The following is a 15,968-nucleotide window of genomic DNA, read 5'->3' on the forward strand; positions in this document are numbered from 1 at the left end:
AGAACCAGGCCCCAGACTGGACCCCGGACGTAAGCAGCGCTGCGACACCGGAGGGTTGATGTGTGGGTGAGGGAAGTGGCATGCTGTGGTTAGGGGAGGCTAAACGCGGATCACCGTGACTTGCTGTCTGTAGATAGGCGGCGAGTTCTCCGGCGAGTCCAGGCCGACTTGAGTGTTGCATCCGATCGGCTGTGAAGGCTCGAAGCTCCGGGATGGCTCAGCTGGAAGTCAGCCAGACAGGAGCTAGCTTCACCGTGAGCTAACATCGGAGTTAACCGACATCAACTTTCAGTCGCTAACAGGCCAGACAGAAAGAAAGACGGGAAAACAAATATGAGTGTCGGAGTGGGGTTTATGTGAGTGAGCAGGGCTGATTTTATTTCGTTTTTACTTGTTAGCAGTTTCCTCGGGCCTGAGCAGCGTTTATGGAGGGAGTATAGCTGCGTCGTTAGCCAGCCTCCACCGCCCCAATGAAAGAATACAAAGTTGTCGTGCTGGGCAGCGGCGGCGTCGGCAAGTCCGCGCTCACCGTGCAGTTTGTCACCGGCACCTTCATCGAGAAGTACGACCCGACCATCGAGGACTTCTACCGGAAGGAGATCGAGGTGGACTCGTCGCCCTCCGTGCTGGAGATCCTGGACACGGCGGGGACGGAGCAGTTCGCCTCCATGAGAGACCTGTACATCAAAAACGGCCAGGGTTTCATCCTGGTCTACAGCCTGGTCAACCAGCAGTCCTTCCAGGTAAGCAGGACAGCCATGTATACTAATAATTAATCCATACAGACTCAGTAATTGTGAATTATTTGAATATATATGTTGAAACTGACCACATGTACAGAAAAAAGTAGGATAATTCCCAACATCTACTGACAAAACAACATCCTGTCATTGCAGTTAAGGACGCACCGATCAGCCTTTTTCTGGCCAATACCAATTTTTTAGGATATTCTCATTATTATTTAAAAGATTTAAAAATATAGTTTTAATCCCAAAGGGAAATTAAACGATGTATCAAGTTGAGGATGCCGAGAGCTGTGGGCAGCAAGGATCTCTTGTAGCAGTCTGTATTACAGCGGTTCTGAAGACACTCTGTTGTTATAAACCATAATTTTATCTCTTAGAGAGATTTCATCTCTCTTTTAGAGATTAAATCATCTCTAAAAGACAGCTTAAACAGAAACACCAATCCTAGCCACTCTGTACTAATTGTCAAATACGGTCAGTTTTTAAGTTACAGCAAGGACATAAAACATAATTTGGATCAACTCCTGAAAAATTTAAATGCATAGTAACAAATTTTGTACATTTCTTTCATAACACATTTATTTAAGTAATCAAAGTGTTTTGGAGCTTAAATTAAATGGGTTTACTTCAGTATTAGCTTTCCAAAAGAAGTGGAATATGTGGAAAATTTGGTAGATAAATGAAATAATAATTAATATCGCTAATTGTACTGATAAGTTTTGTGCTCTTGTCTGTTTTTACTCAGCAGTAGTGCTCTCTTGCTGTTCATTTAACATTTTAACTTCTTTATCAGACCAATTTTATATTCATTATTCTATAAAACATTCACAACCAATCACTTTAAAGATGGTAAATGTTGTATAAATTCAACAGAATAAAATTGCAGTTTAATGACAGAACACAATAATGTTTAATAATCATTTCTCTCTTATTTCTTATCCAGAGTCATTGTCATTAATCTCACCTTCATCTCTATTTTACAGCTGTAGCTAACGGTTATTTTAGTTATCAAGACTTATATTGATTATTCTGATGATTAATTGAGAAATCAAATTTTTCAAATTGGCACATTCTGCAGATTTTTCATTCAACATCTAAAGCTTAACTTATGCAGTTTTAAAATACATAAAAAGATGTCAATAAATTATTCAGGTCTTTTGTTGAAGAAGAAAATAAACATTTTGTTTCTGAAAAAGCAATAACACATCATTCCTTTAGTGAACACTTTATTATTTGTAGCAAAAAATGTATCTGCTGCTAAAAAAAATACTTCCAACATCAACATGTAAAAAGATTGATGTTTAGTCAAGCAGAAAAGGCTGAGCTTTTCACATGATAATATTTTTAGCTGAAGATGCATCCTTTGCTAAAAATGATCAAGCATTCACTAAAGGAATGCTGTGTTGCATTTTAGGCAAGAATATATTTATTTTTCTAATTTGAAAAAGGCATTACATTATCTATTCCTTTATTTGCACCTTTTAGTGTATTTCTAATATTGCGTGAAAAATCAGCAGAATGTGCCAAATTTTTAACCGATGAATCATCAGAATAATCAATTGATTAATCAATAAATGAAATAATTGTTAGCTGCAGCCTTTATTAAATAGTTTTTAAAAAATAAGAATTAGTGAGATGAAAATATTTAACATGAAAACATATTAATCTAATATTTAACAATTAAACAGTGGAGCTGATGAGGTTTTTTTTTTTTTTTTTAAATGTAACCTGATGAAAATCAGACCACTTTTAAACCTTTAAACTTCTTCATGTGTTTTCCAGGACATCAGGCCGATGCGAGACCAAATAGTGCGAGTCAAGCGCTTCGAGAAAGTGCCGCTGATCCTGGTCGGCAACAAAGTGGACCTGGAGTCGGAGCGCGAGGTCGCCGGCTCGGACGGCCGGGCCCTGGCTCAGGAGTGGGGCTGCCCTTTCATCGAGACGTCCGCCAAGAGCAAGACGATGGTGGACGAGCTGTTCGCCGAGATCGTCCGACAGATGAACTACTCCACGCTGCCGGAGAAGCAGGAGCAGTGCTGCACGGCCTGTGTGGTGCAGTGAGGAAGAGGTAGGCAGGGCGTCTACGGAGCCTTAAAATGTCTGGAATTCATGTGCCTAAAATTTGGGCCTTGATGTGTCAAATATTCATTAAAAAGGATTTAATTGGCTTTAAATGCATTAATCATAGCTTTTACGTTTTGTCGTGGCTTTAGATATTTCCAAATATTATATCACAATATATTTTTTGAAATACCTCTAATGATTTAAAGACGATATTCCACATTATTGTTGGATTTGACGAACTTTCCTTTATAAACAGTTATCAGAATAAATAATATATTCATATGTAAATATATACAAAATCAGATGTTTCAATATGTTTAATGCATCAAAGGAAATATAAAATAAATAAATATAAATCCCAGCTAATTATTTACAATAAAAAACTGTCTGAAGTCAGCAACAAAGTGTAAATAAAATACTTAAATACACAAATAAAACAAACAGCAGATATTCAACAGAATATTAAAGTGTTTAATAACTCAAACATTATATGCAAAACTAGGAATCTTGTTTTGGTTTACAGGGAAATCTTCCTTTTTAAATTCTCCACACAAAAATATATGTCCCATAAATAATCTGCAAAAAGTTACAGCTTGTGTTCATTTTTATTTCTCTTATCTGTCAATAAAAATCTAAATTGAGGTAATGATAAATGTTTTGGTTTTAGCTTTTATGTTAAAAAAATCTCAGGACTACAAATTGTGATTCTTGAAAGAGTTTTTTTTTTCTATACCTCTACTTGCTAGCTAGCTTCTTTGAGTTTAATTTTTTTTGCAAATTCACACTGGCTTTACTTCTGTTGCCATCCCATAAAATGCTGTCTGCCTTCTGTGCAAAAAAGGCGGCATTGTTACAATGTAAAATATTGAGTTTGGTTTTTTTTGCACATTTCTGTCGTGATACAGGTCTTGAATTGCATTCATAGTGGTCTTAAATCAGTGAGTCGGATCCTCACTGATTTATTTATATTTTTACAAAATATGATGAAATATTCCCGCAGCGCTTGTGCAGAAAAACTAGAGGAAAAAGTGACACGCGGACAGATAAGTGTGAGAGAGAGGGAGTGGGAGTGGGTGGTGCTGCTGTCCGTTGGCTGAGCATGTTTTGATAAGATCTCTGAAAGTATGTTGAAATGAGGACACGGCTATTTGAGCAGCTCAGATCAGGGAGGAAAAGAGCTGAGAGCGATGAAAGGAGACGGCAGCAAGAGGAAGGCGTCACATCCTGATGGTCCAAAACAGGAAGTTCATTGTGGCGTCTATTTCCAGCTGCAAACTTGTTGCATTTCCTAATCTATTTTCCTCTCTTCCTCTGTTCTTTTTTCTAATTAGAATCCGTTCATTTGGACCCCTGCGGGCATTTTGGAGCACCTGAGGATAATCTGACGTTGACTAAAACTTACCGCTTCAGGTAAAACGCTCTGTCACAGAGACAGAAGAGACCTATTTTTGATAAGTGTTGGAAGATGCTTCTGCTGCAACCTCAACGGCCTTCGTGACGAGCCTGAACTCAGTCATACGGACTGACTCCATGGAGCAGCCCTCTGTGAATTTCTGTCTTATTATTTTTAATATTTTCTTTTGTCCTTATAGATGGAGGTTTCCTGACATACTAAGCAGAAGTGTTTTGTGAGGTTGCAGCATCTTTTTAAAGCTGCTTTAATCACTATTATATTCTTTAATATTACTTGTGTCATGTCTGAAATTTGAAATTTGATAAAGTATTTCATTATAATGGAACATTTAGATTTTTAAGCATGCATACTTAAACCGGTGTGCTGCTCAGGTGTGCTGATCATCTTATCTCAGAGGTTGTTTTTTTTTCTTTTCATAAAACCTCAGCTATGTTTTTCTCTTTGGTGTTTTAGACCCTCGTGAAAACGGAGAAACTGGTCATATTTACGTCACGGACAATTGAGTATCGTCTGCTCCAAAGTGAAAATGTTAAAATGAGCCATTATTTTTCTGCTTCTGGCCTGAACTCAAGGCTAGCCCGGACGCCGGTCTTCCGCTTCCACTTTTTGTTTTTTTTTTCTTTTAGGTTTTTGGAACGACAAAAGTCCAACACTCCGAGACGAGAAACGCGCATCGCTTTACGTTCGGGACGCGCTCATTTCTCGTTACAAATAACTCCCCCTACAAAGTGGTCTGGTGAAAGTTCTGGCGCAGTTCATCTGATTCTAACTTTTTGTATTTTTCTTTTTATTACAGTAACATATTTATTAAAACATGACGTGGGTAGCTAGTTTTAAGCTTAATTTTATACTAGCTTGAGTTTTTTTCTGAGTTATCGGGATCTTTTTTGTTGTTTCTAAGCAGAGAATTTAACAGAGCCTTAAATTTCTCCTCATCCCCCCTGCACCCTTTTGTCATTTGTCTTTTTATTTTCTCTAAGATAAATCACTGTAATTATTTGAAAATAAACATGCTGGAACTTCTGTTTTTGTGATGACACACAGATAAAGTATTATCTTTAAATGAGACACGAGCACTTGCTGATTATTTCGGATGTCGGAGTGGAGTAAATTGATTTTCAGTTAAAAATTAGCCTTTCCACTGCCTACAGTTGACTCAATATATTAGAATATTATTAAAACGTGAATTAGTGGGTGTGCTGTGGTGGCGCTGGGGTTAAGCACAACCTATATATAGAGACCTTAGTCCTTGATGCGGCTGTTGCAGGTTCAATTCCTGGCCTTGCGACCTTTGCCACATGTCTTCCCCTTTTCTCATTACCCTCTTTCCTGTCAATTCACGATCAAATAAAGGCCACTAGAGCCAATAAAAAAAAGTAGAAACCTTCATCAGATGAGCAATAGTTTTGTCCAAATTTTTGACCCAGGATTGAGACTTTTTTTCTCAGAATTTTGAATCTAATATGAAGATCTTTCTTTTTCTCAGAATTGTGGGATAAAAGTAAAAATTATCTGAATTCTGACTTTAATCTGAGAATTTATTTTTTTTAAGAATTCTGATACGGAGCCCCCTAGGGGACATGGGGATTTTTTTTTCTTTTGCGTTCCCTCGCAATACTTTTGCGTTCCCTCGCAAAACTTTTGCGTTCCCTCGCAATACTTTTGCGTTCCCTCGCAAAACTTTTGCGTTCCCTCGCAATACTGTACTGGTCAGTTATGCAGCATAATTGAACACTGCAAGCCTTTCTTACGGTGGGCGCCGTACTTTATGCTTTAATATAAGGTTATGTGAGGTATTTCCATGAATGTTAGTATCTTTTTGTGAAATATCTGAAGTTTTATATCTTTCTTTAGGATAGAAAGGCACCACAAACCTACGATATAAACAGAAACTTTCCGTAAGTAGGAAAGAAATAAAAATACATCCTAATTTGGACTATTTCTGAGTTATTATCACGGGTAATAAATCATCTGACAGTTTTGATTGTGTCTCTGTTGTGTTCGTAATCTGAATGGTTTAAAGAGCTGCTTTCAGTGCCGCTCCATCTTCGCCTTAACAGACATAAACATGCAGGAAAAAAATCGATTTTCAATCAGTGTTTTGCACCAAACAGTTAATAATAATAAACAAGTTTTCACGGAGGCTCTGTAAGAGCCATATGAATGAAATGAGTAATTATTGATATGACAGGAGCACGCGGCTTTGACACTTAGTGTGTCGACGTGGGAGTGACGTCACCAGGTATGAATGGGAAGGATACTGGCTTTGTGTGTATGAGGAAGCGGGTGAGCGGGGCGGTCAGTCCTGGCAAAGTTTGGAGCATGATCATCAAAACGGAATAAATCGATAATTGTGACAGAACAAAGAAAAGGTTTAGAGTTGATTGATACACAGACAGATGAGATTCCCCGAGTTAACCCAGTGCGGCCCTTTACCATCATTACTTTGTTGTGTTTTTAATAATAAAAACTTGTTAATAATAAAAACTGTTTGGTGCAAAAAACAAATTGAAAATCGATTTTTTCCTGCATGTTTATGTCTGTTAAGGCGAAGATGGAGCGGCACTGAAAGCAGCTCTTTAAACCATTCAGATTACGAACACAACAGAGACGCAATCAAAACTGTCAGATGATTTATTACCCGCGATAATAACTCAGAAATAGTCCAAATTAGGATGTATTTTTATTTCTTTCCTACTTACGGAAAGTTTCTGTTTATATCGTAGGTTTGTGGCGCCTTTCTATCCTAAAGAAAGATATAAAACTTCAGATATTTCACAAAAAGATTCTAACATTCATGGAAAAACCTCACATAACCTTATATTAAGCATAAAGTACGGCACCCTCCGTAAGAAAGGCTTACAGTGTTCAATTATGCTGCATAACTGACCAGTACAGTATTGCGAGGGAACGCAAAAGTTTTGCGAGGTAACGCAAAAGGTTTTGCGAGAGAACGCAAAAGTTTTGCGAGGGAACGCAAAAGTTTTGCGAGGGAACGCAAAAGTTTTGCGTGGTAACGCAAAAGAAAAAAAAATCCCCATGTCCCCTAGAGGGCTCCGTATTCTGACCCAGAGTTCAGACTCTTTTTTTTTTTTTTTTTTTTGCATAATTCTGGGATTAAAGTCAAAATTCTCTGAATTTTGAGTTTAAAACCAGATTTTTTATTTATCTATTTTTTTAAGAATTCTGACTTTTTTCTTGGAATTTTTACTTTAGAAAATCTGTGGCCACAGCTGGAAAGCTGTTTGGGCAAACTGGACCTAGTTTGCCCAGTTCTGCCAGGAAAAATGAGCCAAACTTCCAGCAACATATTGTGAAAACCTTTTATAAATATACTCAAAATGTTTGAAAGTAATGCAGCTTGAAAATGCCAGTTCTGCCAAATATTAAGAAAGAAAATTATTAAAGAGGTTCTTTAATTCATTGTTCTGGCTAATAAAATGAAAATAATTGAAGTAATTTACACCGTATCTGTAAACTGTGACTAGTTACATTTACTTCAGTAACTTCTTAGAAAAACATGAACATTTAGGCGTTTATTTTATTATAAAGTATTGCTACTCTGTTGAGTAAAATTTCTTGATACTCTACCCACTGTGAGTAAATTCACTGAATGAAGTAAAAAAAGATGCATGAGACACAAACAAATACAGTTTAAGCTGAGACTTTTTCTGCACAATCTTTGTTATTCTTATGTTATTATTTTCTATCTGCTGTGCCATTTGACTCTGGAACTATTTCACCCCATTCTAACGTAAAATATATTTGCATTACCGACTGTTTTAGTTTCATTGTTGGTTTTTTAGGATTTGGAAAAGCAAAACCTGAATCTCTTATTTTGTAGTCATTGTAATTAGTTTTTTTTTTCTGCTTTAGTTTTTAAAATACCAGAATTTGGACTTAACTGTACATTTTTGGCTGTCTGATATTTTGTCTATCTGATATCATTCTTAACTATTAAATCAGATGTTATGATCTGTTACTCAGTACTTCAGTAACCTTTTAACTAGATACTTTTTTCTATTAAGTAATTTCTTGGATGGCTATTTTTTACTTTTACAAATATGTGCACCAAAATATTCAGCATGAATTCAGGAACCTACCGCATTTTTTAGCTTTAATGGGTTATTTGTTTCTTTCCACAACATCTCTTTGTGCAGCGAAGGAGATGCGGATTGAAAACATGCAGATTCGGTCTGTTCAAGACAACGGAAGCCTGTTCAGATCAGAACTTGCAGCATTCCCATCAAATAGTGGGAGGAACACCAAGGCTGCTCTTTCATTTTATCGACGTGAGTTGGTTCAGTTATGGGTGAAATGTGAATAGTTTTACAGTGATTTTAAAGACTGATCTCCAAACTCCTCGACGGAAACAAGTTTCCCTTTTGTTCCGAGTGCTGCTGCGTTAATCTGGGTCCGCACGGCGAGAATCACCGCCGACTCTCCGGACTGGCATTGGCCCGCGGTGTCAAACTGAGGTCAGTGAGCTCCAATGAAACAACACAGAGATATAAAAAATAAAATAAACAGTGAACGTTTATCCAGAGATGGGGATGTTATCCAGGGTTTTTCCAAAAGCAGAACTGTGCAGTTTATTCGTCCCTGACTATAAGCCAACGATGTAAGAATTTAGATAATGAGACCAGAGTACCCAAAAAATTAACAAATAAAATTAGCACTACTTCAACATATTTTTACTCAAGTAAGAAAAGTAGCTATCCAAGAAATAACTCGAGGTGAAACGGGTTCTTACCTGTCGTTTGTTTCATATTGCCATGGCAACCAAGAAGCTAGCAAAGCTGTTTTCCGGTGAGTATAAAAACATGCGTTTTCTTGTGACGTCACTTCATGAATTTTGTAACTGACAGCCATCTTGGCAGGCAGTTGCTATGGAGTTGCTATGACAACAGTAAACATACCACAAGCTTAGAGCTAGCTCTCGCCTCAAATTTAACTTATAAACAACATAAGCACATTACAACGATTACTCGATTAAAAGTTTTGAGTAGTCTACCCACCAGTAAATATCAGTGACATTTACTACTGTTAGTTCGGCAGCAGTACTTACTGCCGAACTACCTAATTTAGCTAATGTAGCTTCTGCAAGCCATTACGGACATGTAGCCTACATGTATGTTACTCCATGTACTTATTTTGCTTTGTTCTGGTATTTTAAAGACCTAAATGAAAATAATTTACAGAAGAACAAAATCGAGCAAAAGATACATATATTTTCAAATCAATTTATTTCCATTTAAAATTTATGAAACTTGTCTGATGAATTTTAGGTTAAAACCAACTTGTTCTTCCTTCTGTGAAGTTACTCGCAGTGGGTGAAGTATCCAGAAATTTTACTGGAGAACCTCATAAAAAAATTACTCAAGTAAAAGTATAACAACTACTCTTAAGTTTTTCTTTTAAATTACTCAAATATAACTTCTTACTTCTAAACTCTATACCAATGAATTTGCACTATACAAACATATCTCTGTTGGAGAAAATACATTTTTGACAGCAGGAATGAGGAAAATTAGACCATATATGGTTGTGCACCAAGGCCAAAATAATGATTCTTAGCTTTTGGTCATATGCAGGTCAAAATGGTAGGTTTTGTGAAAGTGTAGCTTGGACGAAGTTTTCAGAATAAAACGTAAAAAATAAACAAACTGCTTACTGAAGTGTCATCTTAACAAAAAACAGTTCCGATTTTTACTCGACCACAAGGGGGCGACAGCAGCAGGCCACCACCTCGACACTAAAATAAGGGGTGAGACAAAACACTGACAATTTATGCATGTATGCTAAAAATTCTAGCCTCAGTGCAATACAATAAGCTTAAGTCTAATTTAAAACACCTAGCAAAAGCTGTAATGACTGTTATAATGGCTCTATGTAGATCAGCAGATAGACTTTAAAATATTGTTGTTAGTTTATAAATCACAGAAAAGCTTAGTACCAAAATACATGAAATATCTGCTGCTGTTGTATCAACCTTCCAGACCTCTCAGGTCTTCTGGTTCTGGTCTGCTTTTTATCTCCAGAACCAGAACCAAACGAAGAAGCAGCATTCAGCTTCTATGCACCACAAATCTGGAACACACTTCCAGAAATCTCCAAAACAGCTGAAACACTGAGTTCCTAAAAACCCACCTGTTTAGAGTTGCATTTGAACCATAATAAATGGAACATTGAACAATATATTCATGTACTGATTATTTTAATGTTGGCAGTCATCAAAATGTAATGTTTGTCACTGGTTTCTCATGTTTTGACTATATGTTGTTTTCTGACTTTTGCTGAAATGCGCTATACAAGTAAATTTGATTGATCGACTGATTGAATAGAATGTGAACAAAATGCTTGCCATTCTTGGGAGAAAAAAAACATGACATTACTTCTACTTTATAATTAAGCCCTTCTTTCTGCTTGTCTATCACATGAACTCCAGTAATAGAAATAGAAATTTGTGGTTGATGGCCACATGCAGCAGAAACATCTATATAACCCTCCAATGTGTTTGTATAAGCCACTGGCTCTTCTGTATTTTACAGAAAAATCCTCAACCATGACGATCCACCCACACACAGCCCTGCTGTCAGTGTCGAGTACAAACCCGTGCCCTGATTGCTGCTTGGATTTCCGTCAGCAGCTGCACCTGCATTCAGCAGGTACAAGCCATCTATACATCACAACCACTCCTCTGAGCTGTCAGTCTGGAGTGACAGCGTGGCACTAACTAAAGAGGACAGAGGACACCTTCAGAGTGACAAGGCACTCATGCAATGTCACATATACATGTAGGAGCTGGATTCAAAATAAGGGTAGACAGTCCTCTGTCCCATATGTCAAAACAAATAAAAATCTAAAGTAGCACCTTAGCCTTGACGATTCATAGGCAGTTGAGTATCAGTACTGGAAGCCATGCAAATATTGTGAGCTGTATTCTACTCAAAGTCTTCACTGGACCACAACTTCACAAAAAGTCATGGCAGAGAGTTTTGCAGACTGTACTGTACAGCTTCAGTTTTAGTTAGTTTAGTTGTACAAAATAGAATAAGAATTCCTTTACTCTCATTGTGCAAGAAAACATAACATTTTTAAAAATAGCAACTCTTGAAGTGCAAATGGCCAAGTAAGTAAATATAATTTTTAAACATATTCTTAAATAAATATATAAACATATATAGCAGGGGGAAAAAACCAAGAAACAACCAGAATGTTAAGAAAATGATGATCAGGGTTTGGATGAATTTGTGGTGGTGTTCAGGGTAACAGTTGTTGGGTAGAAACAGTTCTTTAGTCTGGTTGTTCTTGCCGTTGTTGCCCTGAAACACCTCCCTCAGGATAAAATACAATATAATTTCGTTTTGGTACCGTCATAACGACAGTTTCCCATAAAAGAAAATACATCGTTTAAATTTTATTTCAGAATTTTTTTGTTCCTTCTCCTAACTTCAAGTGGCTGCAACTAAGGCCTCCGGCCTCCAGATGGCGACATTGTGCGTCTCTCATGGATGCTGGTGACGTGATGACGTTTGAAGCGGAAGCAGCGGAAGTCGGGTCTGTGCTCTGTAAGATGAAGATAAACAAGCTGAAATCTTAACTTGGGGTAAAAAGTGAGGGTTTAAAACCGGAGTAGACATGAAGACGGTGTTCGTTACCGTCGGAAGCACGCGCTTTGATGAGCTGATCGAAAGCGTCACTTCCTCTGAGGCCACACAGGTGAGCAGGCGTCTTATAAGTCTGGTACATAGCTGAATTTTATGTTTTAATACTAAGATGGTGTTTTTTTTCTCTCGCTCCCTCTCTCAGGTGCTGAAGTTTCGGGGATATGAGCGTCTGGTTCTTCAGGTCGGAAAAGGATCTTTGCTTCCAGATGCCGACAGCTGTGCTCACCTCAGCGTGGAGGCTTTTCGCTTCAAAGACTCAATAGCAGAAGACATGAAGCAAGCTGATCTTGTCATCAGCCATGCAGGTAATTCAGGGGCAAAGACCTCTTAAAAACAAAACAAAGAATAGCAAAACGGTCACGAGTTGCGTATTTTAGGTCTCATTTAAATGACACTTTGGTTATTCTACACAAACAATCGATTATTAAAATATAGCGGTTTTGTTGTGCTTCTTTAACGTAGTCTGTCAGCTCAGATTCGCAGAATCATGTTTTAATTATTACCCGGTGCTTAAGGGGAATAATATTAAACAAGCCTGCGCACCTATAAGACTGACTATGTCTCTGTCTCAGTGTGAAAACAAGACTGAAACAACAAAGACAAGGTACTTAAACGATATCAGCAACAACACCCATAAAGTTTATATTCCACAATAGGAACTTAAAGGTGACCTATAATGGCTCCTTAAACAAGTTAGGATAGGTTTTGTACAATTTATAGACTGTACAAAACATGGTCATTAATTTATTTTCTTATTTATTTTTTTTGCACAAAATCATACTCTAGATATTTTAGTCTGGCCTGTCTGCTCTAATTTGAGCTTCTTTCAGAATGAGCTGTTTTTGGGCCTTGTCACTTTAAATATTACCAAGCTGCAGGTGGCCATTAAACTAAACCATTGGTTGAGTTTAATAGTTTAACTCAACCATTAAACTCGTACATGAAAAAGGCTGCATACAGATGCACAATTATACAACTGTACATATTTGAAAAGCGGAAGTGGAACCTCCAGCACAACCAACAAGACCTCAGAAAGTGGTATTTGTAAGTCAACACCAAAATACTTGTCCTTTCCAGTAGCCTTTTTACAGTGCATACAGGGTTTAAATCAGCTGACCAAACATGCTGGAGCTCCACTTGGGTTGCTAGGTAACAACACAGTGCCCATTGACTCTAACTTAACAATCGAAAGGATTTTTAAATGGCTCATTTCCAGACACCAAAAAACATTTATTTATTTATTTTGTTTGTTTTTTTAACCACTCTGGCTCTTTTTAGATGTAGTTGAGACCCAAATGGAAGTATAAAATGTGCAAAATATTAACTTCCTTAAACATTAAAATCCTGACTTATGGGTTCTAATATTTACTGTAGGAATTAAAACTAAGTCAAACAAATAGCACAATCTTAATTCTTTTTTACTTTTTAAAACCTCCTTTCAGGAGCAGGAAGTTGTCTGGAGGCTCTCGGTGCCGTAAAACCTCTGCTAGTTGTGGTCAATGACAAACTGATGGACAACCACCAGCTGGAGCTGGCCCGGCAGCTGCACATGGACCACCACCTGCTGTACTGCACATGCAGGTATGTCCGTCTCACACGCCTGTCTGCAGCGTAACGATGTGAAGCTAACCAGCATTAACGGTGTGTGCTTATGTCCAGCACTCTGACAGAAACGCTGAAGAACATGGACCTCTCTGTTCTGCAACCGTTTCCGCCTGGACAGCCGAAGAACTTTGCAAACTTTTTAGACAAAGCCCTTGGAGTGAAGTGACGTTTTAACTCCACAACGCTGTGGATTATGTTACACATGAAAGTGCTGACTCTACATTGTGAAGGATCATGACTTTATAATGTTACAGGTGTGTTTTTTTAATTATATGTATATCTGTCATCCTATGAATGTTCAGCCTTTTAATATTTCCATTTTAAAATGACTTTACAGTTAAATACTTCCTCAGCCTGAGGGCTTATGACAAAGCTTTGCAGAAACTGTTAAGTAAAGCATTAAATCGAATGTAAAATCACCATCAGTAAGGTGACTGAACTTCTAAATCTTTATGCAGTTCGTGCATTTTGTCATTGAGTTTGACCGCTGCAGCCGAGTTCATAAACAAAGAAGGTCAGAACTAATGATAACGCTCAGTTTTAGACTAAATAACCTCTTATATCCTTTTTGTTAAATGTTCAAATTACATTGCTTGATGGTAAAGTGACGAGCATTTTACTTGCTTTGGGAGAGAGGGTATCTTCACAAATATTTTACTTTGAAGACTTCAGGAAATATTTTCGTTATTATATTTTCCCACTAGATAGAAATCTATCTTTGCTTGCAGGTCAGCTCTTTTGCATTAATCCGATTTGTTTGTTACTTCAGAAACTTTGTAATCAAAGTTGATCACAGTGAACAAGTCTAATATAATATAAAATGCTATTTGGATCATCTAAACTACACTGTGCACTTCTTTATGAATGTCAGTTAACTAAAAACCTGTCTTGACAAAAACTATGTTTGGTACTAATAAAGCCTCACACAGCAGTGTCTTCCCTCTGATACCCCTAAATAAAATGTCGAGCAACCAACAGCCTTCCAAAATAATCTAATCAGTAAATAAAACCTGAGTGTTTGCAACTTAATCTCTGCATAAATTCAGCTGTTCTGTGAAGGCCACAGGTGTTTTTTTAGAGAACATTAGAGAACAAACAACATCATGAAGACAGAGGAACCCAGCAGACAGGAAGAAATTTAAAGTGTTTATGATTCTGCAGTCCACAAATCTGGCATTTAAGGAAGAGCGCAGGAAGGAAACTATATGAAGTCCTCTGTAAATTGTGTAGTTGACACAGCAAACATGAAAGAAGAGCTCTGGTCAGATGAGCCCAAAACATTTAAACTTCTGGAACTACATGTCACATTCAGAGAAAGTGATGTCCAAAGTGTGGCCCGGGGGCCATTCATGGCCCTTGGACTGATTTTGATTGGCCATTGACCACAAGTGAAGAATGAGAAAAATGTGGCCAACAAAATAGAAAACAACTGTTGACCTCCAAAATTTGGAAATTGTCTGTTTTTCCTTTAATAAGGCAACGGCCCAAAGCATTGTTTTATGTTTTGAATCTTTAAGATTTTATAAAAATGTTGTTTATTATTGAGCAGGTGAAAATAAAAACAGAAAAAATTACAATAAACTAATTTCTGCATTTTTTTAAATGAATTTTGCAGCCTGTGAGTTGTTTAAATTTGCCAGTTTTGATCCTAGGGGTAAAAAGGTTTGGACACCACTAGTTTAGATTAACTAACTAACTAAGGAGTTGAAAGATTTCACTGGAATTAGAGCAGGAACAGAGAGCAGGATCACATCCCTGACTCCCCAACATCCAATTTTCGTTTGGGATATATATAAATACTTTTGAATTTCATTGAGTCAGAGACATTCATCTATTACACATTTGTCAAACTTGAGGCCTGTGGGCCAAATATGACCCACCAGAAGTTTTTATGTGGCTCTGTGGACTCCAAAAATAGAACCTATGAGATAAGTGTGCTTAAATATTATTTTATTGATTCCTATATGGCCCAAAATGAAAATTAGTTTGACGGATTTTAGATGCTCTCCATCCAACCAAACTGAGTTGTAGAAGATTGTGCAAAAATATTTCCCAGGAAAACTGATAGAGAAATGCTTCAAAAGACATGCAGATGTAGCTCAGATGTTTGTTCTAAATATAAAGGCAAATACATAAAGTTTGTGAGGAAAAAGTGAAAAGGATAAATACTTTTAAAGGGCACTGTTGACATGCCGGAAGAGGTGAGTGGGTGTTAAAATCATAACCTTGTGATCTGATTATCTCCCGTCCTTTCAGAACAACTTAATCTTCCTCTAGTCAAAAACAGATACCAATGTTCAGGAGCTTTGATCTAGAGTTACATTTAACAACTTTAATATTTTTATTCCCAATTAGAAGATGCATTTCACAATGGTTCCCAAACCCACATAAGAAGCACTTGATGAGTTAACTTCTAACGGGTTGGATGTTGAAACACAGCTGACTGAAAAGCTGCACGTACTGTAGTTT

At 37.3% G+C, this 15,968-nt stretch overlaps 2 protein-coding genes and 1 long non-coding RNA gene across 4 annotated transcripts; 2 read left to right on the plus strand and 1 right to left on the minus strand.

Annotated features, from left to right (window-relative positions):
* Positions 1-74: 74 nt before the first annotated feature.
* On the minus strand, positions 75-10,673 carry LOC116714290 (uncharacterized). The gene is made up of 3 exons (XR_004338034.1): positions 10,662-10,673; positions 6,414-6,425; positions 75-189 (listed from the first exon to the last, which is right to left on the minus strand). It is a non-coding gene; the product is annotated as an uncharacterized LOC116714290 (long non-coding RNA).
* On the plus strand, positions 186-5,247 carry rap2c (RAP2C, member of RAS oncogene family). Its single transcript, XM_032554763.1, has 3 exons — positions 186-743; positions 2,529-2,814; positions 4,142-5,247. Exons 1-2 carry the CDS (start codon positions 471-473, stop codon positions 2,805-2,807), a joined length of 552 nt encoding a protein of 183 aa, XP_032410654.1. The 5' UTR covers positions 186-470; the 3' UTR covers positions 2,808-2,814; positions 4,142-5,247.
* On the plus strand, positions 8,542-14,731 carry LOC116714289 (UDP-N-acetylglucosamine transferase subunit ALG13 homolog). 2 transcript variants are annotated; one of them, XM_032554764.1, is made up of 6 exons: positions 8,542-8,702; positions 10,776-10,892; positions 11,684-11,946; positions 12,037-12,199; positions 13,337-13,475; positions 13,554-14,731. In XM_032554764.1, exons 3-6 carry the CDS (start codon positions 11,866-11,868, stop codon positions 13,663-13,665), a joined length of 495 nt encoding a protein of 164 aa, XP_032410655.1. In that variant the 5' UTR covers positions 8,542-8,702; positions 10,776-10,892; positions 11,684-11,865; the 3' UTR covers positions 13,666-14,731. The 2 variants fall into 2 exon arrangements, with proteins under 2 accessions (XP_032410655.1, XP_032410656.1); XM_032554765.1 differs by lacking the exons at positions 8,542-8,702; positions 10,776-10,892 and having other exon boundaries at positions 11,672-11,946; positions 13,337-13,471; positions 13,554-13,661.
* The last annotated feature ends 1,237 nt before the right edge of the window (positions 14,732-15,968 follow it).

The sequence above is a fragment of the Xiphophorus hellerii genome, chromosome 23 (genome assembly GCF_003331165.1).
Source record: "Xiphophorus hellerii strain 12219 chromosome 23, Xiphophorus_hellerii-4.1, whole genome shotgun sequence".
In the NCBI taxonomy this organism is placed as follows: domain Eukaryota; kingdom Metazoa; phylum Chordata; class Actinopteri; order Cyprinodontiformes; family Poeciliidae; genus Xiphophorus; species Xiphophorus hellerii.